The 18,481-nt window shown below is 55.3% G+C and overlaps 3 protein-coding genes across 9 annotated transcripts; 2 read left to right on the top strand and 1 right to left on the bottom strand.

Annotated features, from left to right (window-relative positions):
* Positions 1 to 77: 77 nt before the first annotated feature.
* ZNF575 (zinc finger protein 575) lies at positions 78 to 1,657 on the top strand. The gene is made up of 3 exons (XM_072607852.1): positions 78 to 217; positions 543 to 640; positions 899 to 1,657. Exons 2-3 carry the CDS (start codon positions 562 to 564, stop codon positions 1,585 to 1,587), a joined length of 768 nt encoding a protein of 255 aa, XP_072463953.1. The 5' UTR covers positions 78 to 217; positions 543 to 561; the 3' UTR covers positions 1,588 to 1,657.
* A 307-nt stretch (positions 1,658 to 1,964) lies between these two features.
* XRCC1 (X-ray repair cross complementing 1) lies at positions 1,965 to 10,354 on the bottom strand. 4 transcript variants are annotated; one of them, XM_072607845.1, is made up of 18 exons: positions 10,260 to 10,354; positions 9,898 to 10,012; positions 6,416 to 6,508; positions 6,030 to 6,140; positions 5,622 to 5,780; positions 5,348 to 5,428; positions 5,166 to 5,271; positions 4,674 to 4,804; positions 4,373 to 4,493; positions 4,070 to 4,295; positions 3,873 to 3,989; positions 3,675 to 3,735; positions 3,136 to 3,265; positions 2,942 to 2,996; positions 2,729 to 2,865; positions 2,462 to 2,552; positions 2,241 to 2,316; positions 1,965 to 2,142 (listed from the first exon to the last, which is right to left on the bottom strand). In XM_072607845.1, the coding sequence occupies exons 2-18, from the start codon at positions 9,946 to 9,948 to the stop codon at positions 2,029 to 2,031; spliced, it is 1,860 nt and encodes a 619-aa protein (XP_072463946.1). In that variant the 5' UTR covers positions 9,949 to 10,012; positions 10,260 to 10,354; the 3' UTR covers positions 1,965 to 2,028. The 4 variants fall into 4 exon arrangements, with proteins under 4 accessions (XP_072463946.1, XP_072463945.1, XP_072463947.1 ...); XM_072607844.1 differs by lacking the exon at positions 10,260 to 10,354 and having other exon boundaries at positions 6,416 to 6,565; positions 9,898 to 10,127; XM_072607846.1 differs by lacking the exon at positions 10,260 to 10,354 and having other exon boundaries at positions 5,166 to 5,268; positions 9,898 to 10,126.
* Positions 10,355 to 13,490: 3,136 nt separating this feature from the next.
* PINLYP (phospholipase A2 inhibitor and LY6/PLAUR domain containing) lies at positions 13,491 to 16,856 on the top strand. 4 transcript variants are annotated; one of them, XM_072607838.1, is made up of 6 exons: positions 13,491 to 13,637; positions 14,041 to 14,121; positions 14,933 to 15,049; positions 15,563 to 15,715; positions 16,188 to 16,331; positions 16,591 to 16,856. In XM_072607838.1, the coding sequence occupies exons 2-6, from the start codon at positions 14,052 to 14,054 to the stop codon at positions 16,758 to 16,760; spliced, it is 654 nt and encodes a 217-aa protein (XP_072463939.1). In that variant the 5' UTR covers positions 13,491 to 13,637; positions 14,041 to 14,051; the 3' UTR covers positions 16,761 to 16,856. The 4 variants fall into 4 exon arrangements, with proteins under 4 accessions (XP_072463939.1, XP_072463938.1, XP_072463936.1 ...); XM_072607835.1 differs by lacking the exon at positions 13,491 to 13,637 and adding an exon at positions 13,705 to 13,722; XM_072607836.1 differs by lacking the exon at positions 13,491 to 13,637 and adding an exon at positions 13,753 to 13,770.
* Positions 16,857 to 18,481: the final 1,625 nt, after the last annotated feature.

Below are 18,481 nucleotides of genomic sequence, written 5' to 3'. Positions count from 1 at the left end.
CGGGCTGGGCGGGCAAGGCTAGGGCCCGACCCCAGGCTCCTCGAGGGGCAGAGGCCGGACGCCTGGGTCCTCCTCGCATCGGCCGCTCGCGCTTATTCCCCTCACAGGCTTCCTCGCGCCCTTTCCCGCCAGGCGCTGGCGATGAGACGCGACCGCAGGGACGAAGGGGTTAACGCGCCCTCCATGGACCCTGAGCGCGCCTGAGCCCTGGAACCGGGTAACTCCGCCCCCGAGCTTCGTGGCCCCACCTCTCGAGCGATAGGGCAGCCCCCGGTCACCCCGGCCCCGCCCCTGCCAGCTTCCAGATCGCCCAGGCCCCGCCCACGGGACGTAAGCCCCGCCCCGACCAGCCTCCTGGAGCTCCAGGCCCCGCCCCTGACGGACCTTGGCCCAGCCCAAGTCAGCCTCCTGCAGCTCCATCGGCCCCGCCCCCACGAAGGTTTCCTGCTTCTCCCAATAAACTGGAGGCGACCCCCCCCAGCATCCCCGTGCTCTTGGTGGGGCAGACATGGGGGGCCTAAGTGCCCTTTGTCCTCTTCCAGTTCCAGCCCCCCTGGCATCATGCTGGAGCGAGGGGAGCAAGGGCCTGGGGGCAGAGGGAGAAGCCCCTCTGCCAAGGAGTCAGTGACCAACGGAGGGGGTGAGAACCCTCCGGGACAGGGGGTGGGGAGCTCGTTGTCCACGAGGGGGGATCCCCCACGGGGGTTTGGGGGACACAGAAAGACATCCTGGAGGACGTGGGAGGTGCCCACAGGAGCGGGGGGAGCACGGAGGAGACCCATGGCTGGGGCTTGGGGGGGGGGAAGCACCAGGGCCACGGCTTCCACGGGGAAAGGCTAGTCCCACGGATAAGCCGTTTCCACTCAGCCCGTGGGCACCATGTGATCCCCATCCCCAGCCTCCAGCAAAGCCTCCAAGCCAAAGCGGAGCCCAGTGGCTGCATCAGAACGTCCTGGTCCGTCCAGGGCCCGCCGTCCACCCCCACTCCAGCGCCCTCACCGCTGCCCAGACTGTGACAAGGCCTTCTCCTACCCCTCCAAGCTGGCCACCCACCGCCTGGCTCATGGTGGGGCCCGCCCACACCCCTGCCCTGACTGTGACAAAGCCTTCTCTTACCCCTCTAAGCTGGCTGCCCACCGCCTCACCCACAGTGGTGCCCGCCCCTTCCCCTGTCCAGACTGTCCCAAGGCTTTTGGTCACCGATCCAAGCTGGCTGCCCATCGCTGGACCCACTCACCTGCCCGCCCCTACCCCTGCCCAGACTGCCCCAAGTCTTTCTGCTACCCCTCCAAGCTGGCTGCTCACCGACACACCCATGCTGGTGGTATTCGCCCATACCCCTGCCCACAGTGCCCCAAGTCCTTCTGCTACCCCTCTAAGTTGGCAGCCCACCAGCGGCGCCATGCTCCCACTGCTACTGGTGTCCCTATCCCAACTCCCCCCTCACCTCCCACCCCAGCAGACCCTCAGCATCGCTGCCCAACTTGTGGCCAAGGCTTCAGCCAGCGCCGACTCCTGGCCCTCCACCAGCGGAGCCACCGTGGAGAAGGGAAGGCCGGGAAGGGGAGCAAGGGGGAGCGGGCCTGAAGCTGGCCCTGCAGTGGTAGATCCCACCCCCAGCCCCTTGCCTGCTGTCAATAAAGAGACGATTTCTACATCTGGGGTTCTGTGTAGCCACTTGGGGGCAGTTCTGCCTTGTTCCCATGGGTGGCCTGGGTGGGGGGGAAGCGCAGTGTTATATGGAAACCTGTGTCCCATGGGTGTTCCCCCCCCCCAAAAAAAGGGGCTTCTCCACTCTACAGGCACAATGCCTAACAGCTCCCTACAGCCTCCTTCATGAAAGCATGACAGTTCTCTGGAGACTAGGGGCCTTTGACAAGGGGTGAAGGTTCAGAAAAGAAACTGAGGATTCCACAACCCTACCCCCCCACATCAGGGGGCCTCAGAAAAGAGCAGGCAAGGGCTGCTCCAAATAGTGACTTTTATTAGAACTCTGGGGAGGGCAGGCCTGGCTGTCTGTCTGGCCCCTCAGGCCTGGGGGACCACCCCATAGAGCTGATAAGGTAGCAACCTCTGCTGCTCGTTGCAGCTGTAAATCCATCGGGGCCGGACAAAGGCCAAGGATGGGTTTTCCAGGAGGGCCTGGGGAGGTGAGGGAGAGGACAGTCTGAGATTAGGGTCAGATTCCAGCCCTGCCTCCCCTTCCCTTTGCCCCAAGAGTGGCAGCAAGGGCTTCTCACCTCCTCAAAGCTGGGGTCCCAGTCCTGCGCTGTAATCACAAACTGGACTCGGTCATTCATATAATCTTCTATTTCCCTGTGGGATCCAGGAGGCAGACATGTCAGAGGGGGAAACCCCTGAAAAGTCAGACTCTGCTGGTCTTACTCCCCTGCCAAAACTGCTCCCTTTTCCCAGGGAGCCTCCCCCAACCGCGACATCTGCAGCCCCCCTGGAGTCTGACCCGTTGAACGCCGTAACAAATCGAACGAGCTGTCGTCGCTCCTCCTCCGGAAACTCTCCGTAGAGAAAGAAATGCTTGTCCTGGAAAAAGTCTGGAGGGATAGGGGATGGGCAGTAAGGGACCAAGGAAGTGCTGAGATGAGTGAGCAGAGTGAGGGGCTACAGGGGAGACCCCAGGACGAGAGGCCTGCCAGTACATGGGCAGAGAGGAAGGGAGGTAGGTAGGAGGCTGAATGGGGCACACAGGGAGGCTTGTGGGTGACGACACCTGGGAGCTCAGGGATGGGCTGGTCGGGCAGCTCTGGGCCTTCGTCATCTGTATTCTCATCTGTGGACCCAGCATATGGGTCCTCTCCATTCTCCCCCGGATCTGGGGGCTGCTTCTGGTCCCTTGGCTTGGCCACCCTGGGGAGGCACAGAGAGGAGCCCAGTGATTGCTGGGACCTTGCCCACCTCTCCCTTCCCATCCCAACTCACCCACCTCCGCAGCTCATCCTCTGTGTCCCCAGAATCTTGGGTCTCATCATCCTGAGCACCTGAGGGCAGATAGCTTTGGGTTATGCACTCATGACAAATACAAGGCACAGTCTCCGGAGGCTCCCTCCTTGTCCTCAGGGACTTGGGTCTCACTCTTTCCCAGAGTTCCCTTTTGTGATAAGGGGTGTGGGGCCTCACCTGCCAACTCCTCCTCCATATCTGGGTCTTCCTGGGGTCCTCTAGGGGCCAGTTGGGGCTCTTCAGGGGATGGCGTCCTGGGGACTGACTTGGGCCCTGCTCCAGGAGGCTGGTGGTTTGCCTGGGGGCGCTAGGAGGGAGAGGAGGCAGTCACTGCTTCTCACTTTGGGATGGGGCCTCAGAAGTTCCGGTTTTGATGGGTGTCACCCAGGGCCACCCCACCTCCAGGTGGCTTTCATCATGGGGGCTTTGTACACGGAACAAAATCCTTCCTCCTTCAAGTAGTCCTTCTGATGAGAAGTGGGCTCCCCAACTGCCTGCCTGCCCCCTCTTCCTTCCTCCTCTCCTTCCCTCCCCTTTTCTTTTTCTCCTCTTCCCTGCCGTCCCCCTCTGACTCTGGCCCCTCAAGCTGCTCCTTATCTGGCCTGGCTTTCACTTTCTTCCTCTGCATTTGCTCTGGCCCCAGAGGAAGAATAGAAGGAAGCAGGGGAGGGATGAGGCAGCTTGCTGGGTCACCTCAGCCCTCTGATTAAACTTACCTTTGTGGTAGGAGGGGACATCTCCTCATCACTGCTAGAGTCTGGGCCTGCCATGAGATACCTGAGGAGGAGCACAAGTGGACAGACAGAAGCTGAGGAGGTCAGAGGTCAGAGAGGAGCCTGCCTCCATCGAGTCACCTGAGGTCTCTTACCATGAAAGCCCAGAGCCCCCAGCCCCATCCCCAAGAGGCTCCTCACCGCCGACAGGGCAGCCTCCTCCGCATGCGGTGACAGTCCAGCACCCACTCCTTCCGCACAATGCGGCCACCCCGGTTCAGGACAGCACTGTACTTTGGCGTGTTGGCAAAGGCACAGCTGAGGGCAAAAGGCAGAGGTCACAATGATGCTTGGGCTCACCTGAAGTGATCAAGAAGGGAGGGGGGTGGGAGGCCTACATGAGGTGGGTGCTGTCTGAGGTCCAGTCTGGCCGGTATTTGGCACCAAGCTCCAGGGCCTTATCCCGAAGCTCCGAGCGGAAGGGGTTCTGGAAGCCACTGAGCACCACGACCACGCCCTCCAGGATCTTCCCCAGCTGGGCAGGCCCAGCTCCAGCCCCAGTCTTGGTCCCTTTCTTTTCACCTTGTGGAGTGCCCTGAGCAGGGGCAGCGCCTGTAGCGGGCACTGAAGAGACACAGAAATCTGTGACTCTGGGTCCCAGTGCCAAGGGCCCCAGCCCCAGCCCCCTCTGTCTGTCTCACCTTTGGGCTTCTTGGGGGCCGGTAGCTTAGGTTGGGCTGAATGGGCCTGGGGTTTCTGGGGGCTTCCTGGTTCATCATGGCTTAAATCCAATTTCCTCTTTCCCTTAGGAGACTCTTGGGGCTGGCGAGAAGGTGTATGTATGTGGGCACACTGTGTGTCTGGGGCCAATGCCTCTATCAGAATCCCCCTCCTCTTCCATCTTCAGCCTCAGGTGCCCCAGCCCATCTCCTGGCCAGCCAGCCAGCCATGTGGGAAGACAAGGCCCATCTCCTGATGCCCTGCTCAGCCCAGGGTCCTCACCTTGCTGGGAGCTCTGCTTGAGGATGGGGGTTGAGGGGGAGATATTCGAGGAAGAGACTGGGTAGCCAAGCCCTGGGAGGCCTGCAGTGTGGCCGCTGCATAGCTGGGACCTGGCTGCTCTTTGGTGGGGGCTGCAGAGGAGACAGAGCTGCCAGGTCCTGGAGACCTGATTGGGCCTATGGCCCCTGACCCCCACCCCCTCACCCAGGGATCTTGATCCTCCGGCCTAAGGGCTTCTAGGGACTCATCCTCGGCAGAGCCTCCAACCTCAGGAGGCTGAGCATCCTGGGCCCCAGAAACTACCCAGACTTTAGGTTCCCAGCCCCACTAACTCAAAGACTCCTAAGTCTAGGTCCCACCATCTGAGAGATATCTGGATTCCCTACCTCTTGCCCTGGCCCCAAACTCCACCTTGAGCAACCAGGATCCCAGATCTCAGAGCTCTAAGGGGCCCAGGCCAGTCTCTCTCTATGGCCCCTCATCCTATTTCACCTGGAGAAGCCTTGCTGGCCCGATTGAAGAAGAGGGCCCCAGGTCTCAGGGAGCTGCTGGTCTCATCATCCTCCTTCACTCGAAAGGCTCCCAACTTAGTCACCTTCTGTGAAGAAGCAAGGTTAGAAGGAGGAGGCATCTCGTGGCCCAAGGCAAAAGAGGGAGACACGGAATATACTCACCACCGGAGAGGCAGTGGCCCCAGCTTCCTCCTTGTCTGGGGGGCTGTGCAACCTTATAAAACTCAGGCCATAGGGAGAGTCCTGGGGGCCAGAGAAAGGAGAGAGGTCCAAGTTCCAAGTTCTTCCATCCTGGGGACCCAGGGCATGGGGGAAGGGGAGAGCTGGAGGTAGAGCCCTGTTGGGAGCCTGTGTACCACCCTCCCGGGCCTTTCCCCTCTTCCCTGGTTCTTGTCCCCTATGCCCTAGAGGCCAGGACCCATACGTCCAACCTGACCTTGGTGTAGGGCTGGCTGCACACAATCTTGATCCGGTCCCAGCGTTTCTCAGCCGTAGCCCGAACCAATTTGTCAGCAGCAAAGAGCCGAACTCGGTTCAAGTTTGTCCCACTACGGCTCTCAGATGGGGACATGAATGAAGAGGTCACAAGGAGGACCTGGGAATAGAAAACACACACACAGAGACACACACACACATACAGAGACAGACAGACAGACACACACACACACACATACACACATACACACACACACACACACACACACACGGAGCTCTAGCATCATGGCAGGTTAGACACAACGTCCTGCCCTCTATTACTCTATTAGCCCCATTGGGCACTGGGGGAATGGTCCTCCTGTGGGGCCCTCTCCAGTCCGCAAGGCCTGGCTCAGGCCTCTTCGCTCACCTCATAGTCCTGCTCCCCAGCAGTGCCCGCTGAGCTGCCTGCCAGAACCTCCACAAAGGCAGAGCCCTCATTCCCAATGTCTAGGCTGTGGATCTGCTCCTCCTTCTCCAACTGAGGGAAGGGAAGGACAAGCTTCATCAGGGCTGAGAAGACGCTCAGCACATCGAGGCAGAAGGCCAGGTCTGGAAAGGCCTCAGCAGCCTTTGATGGCTGAAGCCAAGAGTGCTGACTCTTAGGTAAGGCCATGGAGTCAAGGCTGAGAAGGGACAGAGCCCTACAGACAGGTCTGGGATTGCAAGAACTGGAACCAAAGAGACCTGGCTGGCTGGGGATAAGGGCAGAGGGCTGCCCGAAGCAGGGTGGGGAGGGAGGGGGCTCAAGGTCACCTGCAGGATGACAGAGATTTGCTTTTCCCCGGCCTTGGCCGAGCGCCATTTCCGATAGGTGTCTGCCCTCAGTAGGTTATCAGCTGAATGCGTCTGGAAGGGAGGGAGACCGGAACACACATTTACGGAATCCCTACAACGTGTCAGGCCCTGTGATAATTACAAATACCATCTCACTGGAACCTAACAACTGAAGGAGGCATTTTCCTCATTATTACCCTCATTTGACGGTTGGAAAGCTGAGGCAATGACTTGCCCAGAGTCACAGAGTTGGTAAGTGTCTGAGGCTAGATTTGAGCTCAAGTCTCTCTGACTCCAGAACCAGCACTCTATCCACTTGGCCTCATAGATGCCTGGAAGTCTGAAGAACTGGGGGCAGGGAGGGCCAAGGGAGGTGAGCCTAAAGCTATGAGGGATCAGTTCTCCTCCCGCCCCCTCCCCCTAGGGCTCAGACCCAACCAGCCCACCCCTTTTGAGTCCTCTAGAGCTGAGCGAGCAACGAGATCAGCCTCTGTTCTGCAGGAGACCTGGGCAATCCCCTCCTCTTGCCAAGGGCTCTCCTTCTGATAGGCCCAGCTCCCCAGCATCCCTCACAGATTCACTTACTGCTCAGACACTCCCAGATACACTTGTGTCTGCTCCTGGAATCACCCCACAGACACTTCTGAAAGGCCATTGTAGACCCCCTTCTCTGGGAGTTCCCCTAGAGAGTCCTAGATGTTCCCTTGGGACGCCCCAAGATGGCACCTCGAGATAGTCTCAAAACCTAAGAAGCTCCAAGTGATAACTATTTCTATTTGTCCCTACAGATAACTCATAAAGTTCCCCCGGACTATACAAATACCTTTGTGTCCCCTATAAACAACCAAAAGCCCCCTCCCAATTAACAGATGTCTGCACTAAGCAGCCCTGACAGATGTCCCTAGATGTATCCTGGTCAGAGTCTCAGGGGTCCCTAGAGCCAGCTCAGAAATCCTCCAGGAACAATCTTGGACCCCACCCTCCCAGAGAGTTTCAGCATTCTCCCTCAGATATCTCCTAATGGAATCCTATGATGGCTCTTACAGATAACCTCAGCTCGCCCTCCAAGGTATCCCTTACAGATACCTCCAGAGCCACCCTCTGCTCCCCTATCCCCAAACATCCAGACCCCATGAAACACTCACGGCAGGGCCCCTCAGTGTCAGACACATCACCAAGATATTCCACGACTCCCCTGCTCCCTCTGATAATCCCCAAGAGATGCCACTGCCCCAGCCCACCATCATAGAATCCCCAAGTTCTGAAGGGGTAGCAGGAGCTGCCTGAGCAGGAATGTCCTGGCCTCATGGGGCCAACAAGTAGCTGTGGTCATCCATCCAGCTTCCCTTCAGAAGCTCCCCACCCTCTGGGTCAGCCGGTCCTCTTACTACCTTCAGCGGTCAGGAAGTGGAAATGCCCATCCTGGCAACTCCTATTCTGCCCCAGGGGTTAAACGGGTCTAGAGATAGCTTTCAAAGACCCCTGGACAGGTCATCTCTCCTCCAATTCAGCCTCCTGGCTGCCTCCTAGTAGACACTCATCTATGTCCTTCCTTGGCTGGGGTGCCAAGAACTAACCACCATCCTGAAGACAATGATATCAGGCCAGAGGGCAGCAGGACCCCCTACACTGCCCCCCACCCCCACCCCTAGCCCTGCCCAGTCCTCCTGTGCACTGGGCCAAGATCATCACATTTGCTTTCTTGGCTTCCAAGGATGCTAGGAACTTTTCTATCAGAGTGTTCAGAAAAGCTGCCGCCCAGCTTAGGTCCTCTGGGACCCACACATGGCTTCAAGTGTCTCCCTATTTATATTTATTCTGTAAAGACAAACTACATGTCCACTACAGCATAAGCTGCTCAAGAGGAGGGATGGATCATTCTTTGCATTTGCATCCCTGCCTGGCATGGAAGAAATGGGCAGGACCTGACAGACCCCTGGACAATGTCACCCTTAGATTCAGCCCACAGTCTTGCCCCCAGGAACTCTCTGAGTCCCTCCTGATGGCTGTTGTTAACCGTCTCTCCTAGCCCTGCATCATCTGCCCTGACAATCAACAATGCCAGCCAATTCTTGACCAAAGTCATTAATGCAATATTGAAAGAGTACCTATTCTGGGGCTCCCCCAGGGTGCCACAGTGCCTTCAAGACCACCCACTGGGGGTGACCACTCAGCCCCTTCTGAAGCTGCTCCAGGTGAGTGAGGACACTACTCTCCACCTTGTCCACAACATGGCAAAGACAGTGGAGGCTTCACCCAAATCTAGGTAGACTCTGGTTTGCACCTAGCAAACCTCTGGTCTGTCCTGGAAAGCTGGCTCTTTGTGATCATCACCTTCTAGAGGGGAGAGGGTGCCCACAGACACCGGCAGAGGCCCCCAGGCCTCCTTGAACCTCCCATGGATATTCAGAGATGTCTGCTACTAACCCCTTTGGTGAGACATTCCTGACGTCCTCAGTATCCCCTATGGACACCCCTAGAGCCTCCCGTAATAAAGTCATTCCTGAAGATTCTATTGATGTACCATATCCTCTGTCCATAGCAAGGACTTAAGTGCCCCATTAGACCCTCAAAGTCCCCTACAGACATTCCTGGAACCCTCACAGACATGATAAATGTCATGTATACACCCCCAGGTAGACCCCAAAGCCATCCCATAGAAAGCCTAGGGGCTTCCCACTGACATTCCCAGGCTGACCCCATAGACATCTGAGGTGCCCCCCATAAACACCCCCAGGGGCTCCTACAGACACCCTCATAAATGCCTCCAGGGGCTTCCTCTAGACATCCCCATAGATATCTGAGGTGCTTCTTCTAGACACCTCCAGGTGCCTCCTATAGATATCCCCACAGACATTCCCAAGTGCCTCCCATGGATACTCCTCTAGACACCCCCAGGGGCTCCTCTAGACACCCCCAGGTGCCTCCTATGGATACTCCTCTAGACACCCCCAGGGACTCCTCTAGACACCTCCAGGTGCCTCCTATGGATACTCCTCTAGACACCTCCAGGTGCCTCCTAGAGATACCCCCACAGACATTCCCAAGTGCCTCCTATGGATACTCCTCTAGACACCCCCAGGTGCCTCCTAGAGATACCCCCCCAGACATTCCCAAGTGCCTCCTATGGATACGACCCTAGACACCCCCAGGGGCTCCTCTGGACACCCCCACAGACACCCCCAGGTGCCTCCTATAGACACCCCCACAGACACCCCCAGGTGCCTCCTATGGACACCCTCATAGACGCCTTCAGGTATTTCCTCTAGACGCCCCTCCCCCCCACAAACACCCAAGGCGCTTCCTCCAGACACCTCCAACTGCCTTCGCTAGACAATCCCAGGTGGCCCCTACAGACACTCCTGGAGTCCCCTAGATAACCGGAAGTCCCTCCCGCCGGGCCTCCGTAACCGGAAGTCCGCAGAGACCTATGCCTCCTCCCCCTCCTCCGATTCTCTCACCGGATCCTGGCTGCTGCACGACACAACGTGGCGGAGGCGGATCTCGGGCATGGTGGGTCTGGGGGCCAGGAACGATGAGACTTCAGAATCCAAGGCTTCTGGACCAGGCCGCAGCCTGGGAAGGAAGAGGCCGCTCTTTCAGGGCAGCACTAGTGCGCAGGCGCGCGGACTCCCGGGCCTGTTCAAAGTCGGGAGCGCGCTCCCCGCAGCCGCGCAGGCGCACTGGCCCTGCTCCACTGTTTCCCCGGCCGGTTCCGTCCCCCCTCCACCTCCCCCCGCCCGTGGCCACTCTAGGCTTCGCTCTCTATGACCCGTCCTTGCTCTAAGCCCGCCCCATGACCGGACTGACGCCCCAATTCCACCTTTCCTTGGGCTGTCCCTCCAATAGCCAGCCTTTGTTCCTGGCCTCTCTATCCGCTCCTCTTGCCTCTCCTCTCCCCGGCCCCGCCCCCTCCGACACCCCGCTCTAGCCCAGTCTCTCTATGGCCGCCTTCCCCTGGCTCCACCCCTTTTGTATGACCTAATTAGCCCTTCCTCTCGCCGACCCGCCCCCAGGAGCTTACCGCCCATCTCCCTCATTTCCCGCCTCCTGGGCTTGGAGCCCATTCTTATTGGTCACTGCATCCCTGTTCTCTTTTCCCATTGGGTGGCGTGGTCCGAGGGCGCCTCCTCCTCGCTGCCCAAGTCGAAGGATCCCAGTGCTTTGCTGCACCCCAGCTCAGCCCAGTTTAGTTTTGGAGGAGCCCTTGCAGGTGTGGAGTGGGCGGGGCCATGCAGACCCGTTCCGAGCCCCATTAAACCCAGGCAGCCTCAGATCCAGCCCAGGCATCTGAAGCTGAGCCTACGTCATCGGATTCGAGCCCAGAGAGGGGCAGCGACTTACCTGAGGTCACACAGCAAAGGGCATAACTAGAACCCAGTACCTCCCCACCCAGAGCTAGACCTGGTTTTGTGAAGGGTGCCCTCTGACGACAGACTATTTACAGGCCCAGCTATTAATTTACCATTCACCGCCCCCTGAACTCTACCCTTGGGGAGGTTTTGTGGATGGGGGTGCAGCTTGTACATAGATCAATACATACAAAGTAATTCTGGGGGGCAGATCAGGAGGAGCTTCCTGGAGGAGGGGGCGCGCAATGACCCCCTCTGGGGCCAACTGTTCACCCTGGAAATGGACCAAGGCTGCACGTCGCGGCTTGAGCCCTTAAATGAGGGAGCAGATGTCAATAACGCGGATCGAACTCGCCCCTCGGGTGCAAACCCCTCCCCCACCTCCTGCGGGCACCCCAGACCCCACCGAGCGCTTCCTTTAACTGTTTTGAATCTTTGCTATTTGCTTTTTTTTTTTTAAGCTAAAAAAAAGTCTTTCTCGGAGATTCTTTTTACACCCGACCTCAACCATAACTAGGACGGGGGCTGATTCCAGAATCCAGCCTGAAAGCTACCATCGGGGTGGAGGTGGTCCTGGGGAACACCGGTCTTGGGAGCTGCCTTGTGTGAGCTCAAGTTTGGGAAGATGAGGGGGTCCTTGGGTGTCTGAGCCGTCAAAAGACGAGGAATAAGCTGTAGAGAAAAGAAGGGCACCATGGACAGGGCTCGCGGGAGTCCGGGGAACAGCCACAGGTGACCCAGCTATCAGGGTAGCGTGGGTTAAGTAGGTGGGGCTGGGGGCGGGGCTCGCCTCAGGTGTGTTTTCCTCTTGCGCGAGGCCTAGGTATCTCTGCCGAGGAAAACAGTCATCAGAATTTCCGGGCATTGCCCCGACTCCCCTGCCTGGAAATGGTTCCCGTTCTGGAGACGACTCAGACCTTAGAATAAAGAGACTCCACGGTGCTTAGAGCGCTGAGTCTGGAAGACCTAAGTTCAAATCCAACCTCAGACCCTGGGCAAATCACTTCAGCTCTGACTGCCTCAGTTTTCACATGTGTGAAATGGAGCTAATAATAGCACTTGCCCCCCAGGGTTGTTGTGAGGATCAAATGAGATAATATTGGTAAAGTGCCTGGCACTATATTTATGTTGGCTATTAATTTTTGAATTCTGCATTATCTGTGGGGGTGAAATATACCTCCTTTCATCTTACGCTGTCACAGCGGTGTAGACCTTCATTACCTCACTTTTGGACTATTACTGCTGGGGTGGAAGGTGGTCTGCTTAGAATCTCTCCCTGCTCTAGCCTGTCCTCCCTTCAGCCACTAACATGATTTTCTTAAATCACAGATTCAGTAATGTCCCTCCCCTGCTCAAGTGGTTCCCTATTACCTCTAGGATAAGATACAAAATGCATTGTTTGCGGTTGAAAGCCCTTCATAACCTGGCCCTTCCTACCTTTCCAGTCCTCTTACATCTTACCCCTCCACGTGTACCCTTCAATCCACTGATACTGAGCCCCTTTCCACTCCAACTGACCTCTCAGGCTTGAAGTCCCAACCAAAATCCCACCTTCTATAGAACCCCTCTTACTCCCAGTGCCTTCTCTCTGTTGATTCTTTACTATTTATCTGTATATCATTTGCTCTGTATGTTCCTTTTTAGGTTGACCCCCCCCCAATTAGACTGTATGTCTCCTGCCCTCCTTGAGGGTAGGGACTGTCTTTTCCCTCTTTTTGTATCCTCAGTACTTAGTTTGATGCCTGGCATATAGTTGGTTGTTTGACAGACTGAATGAAATGAAGGCTGTCTTGCATCTCCTGTAAATGTATTGCTACCTTGAGTGCTTGTAAAGGATTTGAGAGACCCTTTTATACACATCTGTGGAACCCTAGCCAGGAAGTATATTCTGAGATTTCCCAGAATGAACCTGGAGGGAGTAGAGGTGGACAGCATGAACCAACTCCCCACCCCCACCCCCAAGCTCAAACCCAGGCTGTGTAAATCCAGAGTTTTGGTCCAAGGTTTACAGTGACCTAACATCCAACTTCTGCCACTTTTTCAAGAGCAAGATGCCCTCTGTGGAACAAAACTTGAGTCATGCCCCTGTTCCTTGGCCTGATGAATCACTTGAAAATCTGCTGCTGCTCTTGGCTCTGGCCATATGATGAAAACTGAGGCAGGGCACAAAATTCCCATCCATTGATGGCAAATTCTCTGGTTTTCACCAGCCTTTCAGCTCTCAGGTGTTCCTCCATGTGTGAGTGGCCCCTTTCCCCAGCATGTTACAACCTCCCTTTCCCCACCTGTTTTCAGACACCTGGGGGAGGGGGTGTGTGCTATGGGAGACAAAGAACTCCCAGTCACTTCAGTCTCTCCAAGCTTACAAGCTCTTTTGAAACAGCTCCATGAGGTAAGCATCAATGATCCCATTTTACAGGTACAGAGGAAGGAGAGAATGTGATTTGCTCAGGGCAATGGCAGTATGTGAATGGGAAATCATCAGAACATAGGATTCCCCAGTTTGGGTTGCCATCTTAATTATGAGATTGTAGATTTTGAGCTGGTAGGGATTTTAGACTCCATCTCTCCAACAAATGGAAAAACTGAGGCCTTGAGACAGGAAGGAATCTACTGAGATTAATCTCAGTTTCTCCATCTAGAGCATGAGGAGGTTATACCTTTAAGGGTCCTCCCAGCTCTGACATTCCAGGTTCTAAGGTTCTCTGCCATTCCATCTTACAAGGTCCCTTCCAGCTCTGACAATGGAGGATTCTATGAAGTGACTAGGGGCTCCCCCTGTCCCCACCCTCCCCCAGGGACTTGTACCCTGCCCCATCACGGGGAGGGGTCAAGTCTGGGGGCAGCAGGTAAAGAACTCTGCACATAAAGACAGGAGTGTGAGCAGGTCTTGGGGGTGGAAGGACCCAGACATCCTGGCCCCCACATCAACGTGTAGGGACAAGCTGGGCAAGGGAAAGCTGGTTGGAGAAGCTGGGCAGGGTAGGGTGTGAGTCATTAAGAAAACTGGGCAAAAGAGAAGGAGGGACCCTGGGACTTTGACTCCTCCCAACACTAGCCTCTTCCCCCCAAGCTTTGCCATCCTGTATGGTAGAAGATGGACCAAGGACAGGGAGGAGGGAAGGAGTATGGGTCCCAGGATCCTCTAAGGTTATCTTGGTAACTGGGACCAGACTGGGGGGAGGGGCAGGGATTGGGCTGGCCCTTCCCCCTGCCACTGCCCTTCTATAAGGCCTGTGGGCCTTGATCTAGGAACAGACATCATGAGGATCACCAGGAACCCCCAGCTGGGCCTGTTGGCCCTCAGCCTGCTCTGTACCCTTTTGCCCCTTGGTGAGTGCCACCCCAGCACCCCTGGGTTGTGGGTCCTGGACTCTAGGATCTGGGGAGGGGATAGAAGTGAGGAAGGGTTCCAGAATCCCAGGAAAGTAACTTCATAACATGTTTCTCTCAGTGGGATCCAGGTCTCTGGACCTCTTTCCAGAGGTCCTACAGGGGACCATCCTACAGGGAAGTCCCTTTGGTGTCTGGCATCTAGGCATTTGAGCCTCCAGCACCTGGGGGAAGACAAATGTTTGAGTCCTCCATTCCCTCAGGGAGTTAGGAATCTAGGTACAAAATCACCAGAACACTGGGGACCTAGGCATTTTGATCATTCATGCTCTCAGGTACCTCATTCCTGGACCCCCCTGAGCTAACAAGAATGGCTAGTAGGGCTAGCTCCTGGGTCCGTGACAGCTGCCCCCTCCCCCAGCCCCAAAGAAGTACCTGCCCTCTAACCTCTAACAACAATCCCCCTCCAGTTCCAGTCCAAATTCTGGACTCAGGCGTCCCCAGCCATGTAATTACACAATGCAGCCTCAGACTGAGTGGCTTCCTGCCGCCAGGGGATAGTTTGGTTGTGAGTGTCCAGGGACTCCCCCATTGCTCCACCCAGGTCACAGGACCTGGTCATCACAGGAACTCAGTCATCCAGATCTCCAGCAGAGACCCAAGAGTTCTGATCCCCCCATCCATGTCCCCTCAGACATCCAAGGTTCTTAATCCCCCCAGCCCATTCCTTCAGAGATCCAGGTCTCTGGTTGCCCATGCTTCTGCCTCCTCAGAGACCCAGGGGTCCTGATGGCCCAGTCTTTCCCCTCAGCTCAGTCTCTGTATTGTGAGGTGTGTAAGGAATCAGGACCTGCCTGCACCGGCAAATTGAAGCTCTGTGAGGCTGAGAAGGATGCCTGTGTAATCATTGTGGGGTTGTCCACCACAGGTATGGGGAAAAGGGTGCTGCTATGAGGTGAGTCCTGGGCGGCAGCGGGGAGGGAGGAAGACCATCTCAGGTGTTGGGAGGATGACATTACAACTTGGGGATGACTGAAATTGGTATGGAGGTCCATGAAGAGCATAACACAGGAATGGGAGTAGAGAAGCTGTCACAACTATGGAAGAGGTGACCATCATGGGGTCATGCCAGGATCTTAGAGGCCACCTATTCTACTTCCACCCCTCCGAATTTTACAGGAGAGGAAACTGAGGCTCAGTGATTTCTCCAAAGTCAGTCAATAAATATTTATTAAGCACATACTAGGTTCCAGGCTACGGAGGCAGTAGGTGGGCAAGGCTCAGATTTGAAGGTAGATCCATGGAACAAACCCAGTTTCTTTCTCCTGCTCCCCAGTTACAGGATGGGGAGGGAGACCTTAAGAGAAAATCATTTCTCTCTCTGTTTGTGTCTGGACTGGTGATGAGAGTTCCTGACACTTTTTTTTGCCTTCACCCCCAGGAGGCAAAGAGTCCCTGTACACCTCAAAAAACTGCATGAAGTACAAGGACTGTTACTCCGGCTTCATCTCCACCACTCTGCTGCATGAGGAGCACATGGTGTCCAACTCCTATTGTTGCCAGGAGGATGGCTGTAACCAGGGCAGCATTCCAAGTATGGACCTTTCCCCTCCTCCACCTGCAACCAGTGACCAGTTCCTCCCGATAAAGCTCTCTCTGCTTGACGGCCTCCCATATCCTTGAACCCTGATCCTCTCAAATATCCCATTCCTTCCTTCTCATCTTCCAAGTCATTGCCCTTCTTTCCATTCCAGCACCTAACTGCCCCATCACGACTTTCTTAGAGCCTTGCTCTTCCTTCTTCAGTTCCAGACTCCAAGAGGGTACCCTTCTATCTCTGTGGCTCCAGATATTCCGTTCCTTTGGAGCGCGCATGTCCCAACGGCCTGAATTCCCCAGAGCTGGCTCACTTTTGTCCAAGCTGGCTCTCCAGTATTCCTGGATGGTAGCCAGCTCAGCTGGAGCTAATGGGCCTCTCCCACCCATCTCCCCGCCCTCCCTCGGAGTCCTCTGGCCCTGAGCCTATCGCTGGGCAGATGCAATCTTTTTCCCTCTCTCCACCCCAGCCCCGAAGGACAACAGAACACTGAACGGACTCCGCTGCCCATCCTGTATGGCGGCCTTCCAAGAAACCTGCCCCGGGGACGAGATGGTCCAGTGCATGGGGCACGAGACACAGTGCGTCTACTTCTCCGGGACGGTGCAGACAGGTGACTAGCTTTGGGACCTCCGGCGGGGAGGAAGGAGACACAGGGGCTGGGTTATTGAGCGAGGCGTGTCTAGGTGCCAGAATACTGTGGGAAGCTGAGGGGACTGGGGCATCAGGACCCAGGTCCCTAAGTAGGCAGGATCAATCAGGCAGCTTGATCCCCGAACTGGAATGGAAACTAAGGGAGCCGGTTTCCTGAGAGGGTGGGACAGGGCACAGTGCTTTTGGGTCGGAGGCTGACCCCATCCCACTTCCACCAGGAATCATCAACACCAAATTTGCCATGCGTGGATGTGCCACCAAGAGCGCCTGCTGCGCCAAGGTTGGTACTGAGGTGCCTTCGGTGACTTACACCTACGAACTCCGGAGGGCCGACTGTGTCCCTGCCCCCCAAGCCCCAGGCAGGGCGGAGAAAAAGCTACTGTCTTAGCCCACTGAGCATTGCATCTGGAGACCATCCCAAACCCTATACTCACCACCAAGCTCCTCTTATCACCCAATTAAACCAGTTACCCCAGAGGACCAATTCTGAGTATGTCTAGTCAGCTGCATCACGATTGCCGTAAGGGAGTGGGCAGACACAGAGTAGAGGCTCAGGTCTGAACCTGGGAGACGCAGCCCGCAGGTTCTCGGAATTCAGACGATGTATCTCTGGACCCTGAGGGCCAGGAAAATGCCGGAATAATCTTGGTGCTGTCCAAATACCTAGTTCCCTTGCGGGGGAGGGGAGAATTAATACCTTCGCATTTCATTTCCAAAGAGACTCCTCCCTGTTCCCTCCGCAGTGATCTAGCCCTAGTCACAAAGAATAAAATAGAGGAAAAAAAAAACAACAGGTCGGTAAAATCAACGCACACCTCTGACGGTGTATGGACACTTCCCTATCACACCTCTGCAAAAAGGAATGTAGTTTTCAACTCTTCCTTGGAGGCTAAGCTTGGTCACTATAATTATACTGAATTTTATGTGACTTTTTTTTGGTTTGTTTAAGTAAGGGAGATCAGTTGAAAAAGAAGCCCTGTGCCTTTCCCCTCAATCTGAAGGGTCAGGGGATGAGTATAGGAACAAGAGGCCAGGCGAGGAAACCTGGGCAGGAGAATGGTAGTTAGGTGAATGTAGCTAGGCAGCTAGGTGACACCATAGCACACAGAGTGTCAGACCTGGCATCAGGAAGACTCATCTTCCTGAGTTCAAATCTGGTCTAAGACTCTAGTTTCATGACCCTGGGCAAGTCACTTAACTCTGTTTGCCTCAGTTTCCTCATCTGCAAAATGAGCTGGAGAAGGAAATGGCAAACCACTCCAGTACCTTTGCCAAGAAAATGCCAAATGGGGAAATGGAGAGACAGACACTACGCAACAACAATGTGTCATCCCACAATAAGCATACATTCTATTAGGGAATATAACATAGAAAACATAAATAAACAAATAAATAGAAGGTAATTTGGGAGGTGGGATTGGAGGGAACACAGTAGCACCCAGGGAGATCAGGAAAGACCTTATGTTGGAAGGGGCATTAGAGGTAGGCCTTGAAGGATTTCTACAGTTCTAAAATGAAGTTAGCTGTGCAACATCAAGCCTGGAGTTAGGAAGACGCTGAGTTCAAATTCAGCCTCAGATACTTACTGCCTCTGTGAACCTGACAAGTCACTTAACCTCTGTTTACCTCAGTTTCCTCAATTACTGTAAAATGGGGATGATGATATAACTACTTCTACCTCCCAGGCTAGTTATGAGATCAAGTGAGATAATAGTTGTAAAAGCACTTAGTAGGGTGGCTGGCACATAGTAGGCATTATATAAATGTTATAATATTATAAGATGCAAAGGGGAGAAAGGCAGTGCATTCCAAGCCTGTACAAAAACATGAAGAAAGAAGATGCAGTGGAACATGGGGCCACGTACCAAGCCAGATTCTTTAGATTGTAGAGTGTTTGAAGGGGAGTAAGTTTGGAAAGGCAGAATACAGCCAGACTGGGAAAGGCTTTAAATACCTAACCAAGGAGCATCTATTGGACCCCAGAGGAAATAGACAGCTCCAGCAGTTTTCTGAACGACAGCACCCAGAACTTTGGCAGTTGGGTAAGGACTGGTTGTGATCTGAGGCTTATGGAGCACTTAGGAGGTGGATGACAGAGACGGGATGAGT

Source organism: Notamacropus eugenii, chromosome 5 (assembly GCF_028372415.1).
Source record: "Notamacropus eugenii isolate mMacEug1 chromosome 5, mMacEug1.pri_v2, whole genome shotgun sequence".
In the NCBI taxonomy this organism is placed as follows: domain Eukaryota; kingdom Metazoa; phylum Chordata; class Mammalia; order Diprotodontia; family Macropodidae; genus Notamacropus; species Notamacropus eugenii.
Note: the sequence above shows the minus strand (reverse complement) of the source record. Positions and strands in the feature narration are given on the sequence as shown.

Bases quoted from the DNA above. Each gene is read 5' to 3' on its own strand.
- PINLYP (XM_072607838.1), top strand. From the start codon at position 14,052: ATGAGGATCACCAGGAACCCCCAGCTGGGCCTGTTGGCCCTCAGCCTG. The intron at 14,122-14,932 runs GTGAGTGCCACC...CTTTCCCCTCAG, and splicing joins CTGTACCCTTTTGCCCCTTG to CTCAGTCTCTGTATTGTGAG. The intron at 16,332-16,590 runs GTGACTAGCTTT...CACTTCCACCAG, and splicing joins CTCCGGGACGGTGCAGACAG to GAATCATCAACACCAAATTT.
- ZNF575 (XM_072607852.1), top strand. From the start codon at position 562: ATGCTGGAGCGAGGGGAGCAAGGGCCTGGGGGCAGAGGGAGAAGCCCC. The intron at 641-898 runs GTGAGAACCCTC...CCCCATCCCCAG, and splicing joins GTCAGTGACCAACGGAGGGG to CCTCCAGCAAAGCCTCCAAG.
- XRCC1 (XM_072607844.1), bottom strand. From the start codon at position 9,948: ATGCCCGAGATCCGCCTCCGCCACGTTGTGTCGTGCAGCAGCCAGGAT. The intron at 6,566-9,897 runs GTGAGAGAATCG...TAATTATCACAG, and splicing joins CGTGCAGCAGCCAGGATCCG to GGCCTGACACGTTGTAGGGA. The intron at 3,990-4,069 runs GTAGGCCTCCCA...TTTTGCCCTCAG, and splicing joins TCAGACAGCACCCACCTCAT to CTGTGCCTTTGCCAACACGC.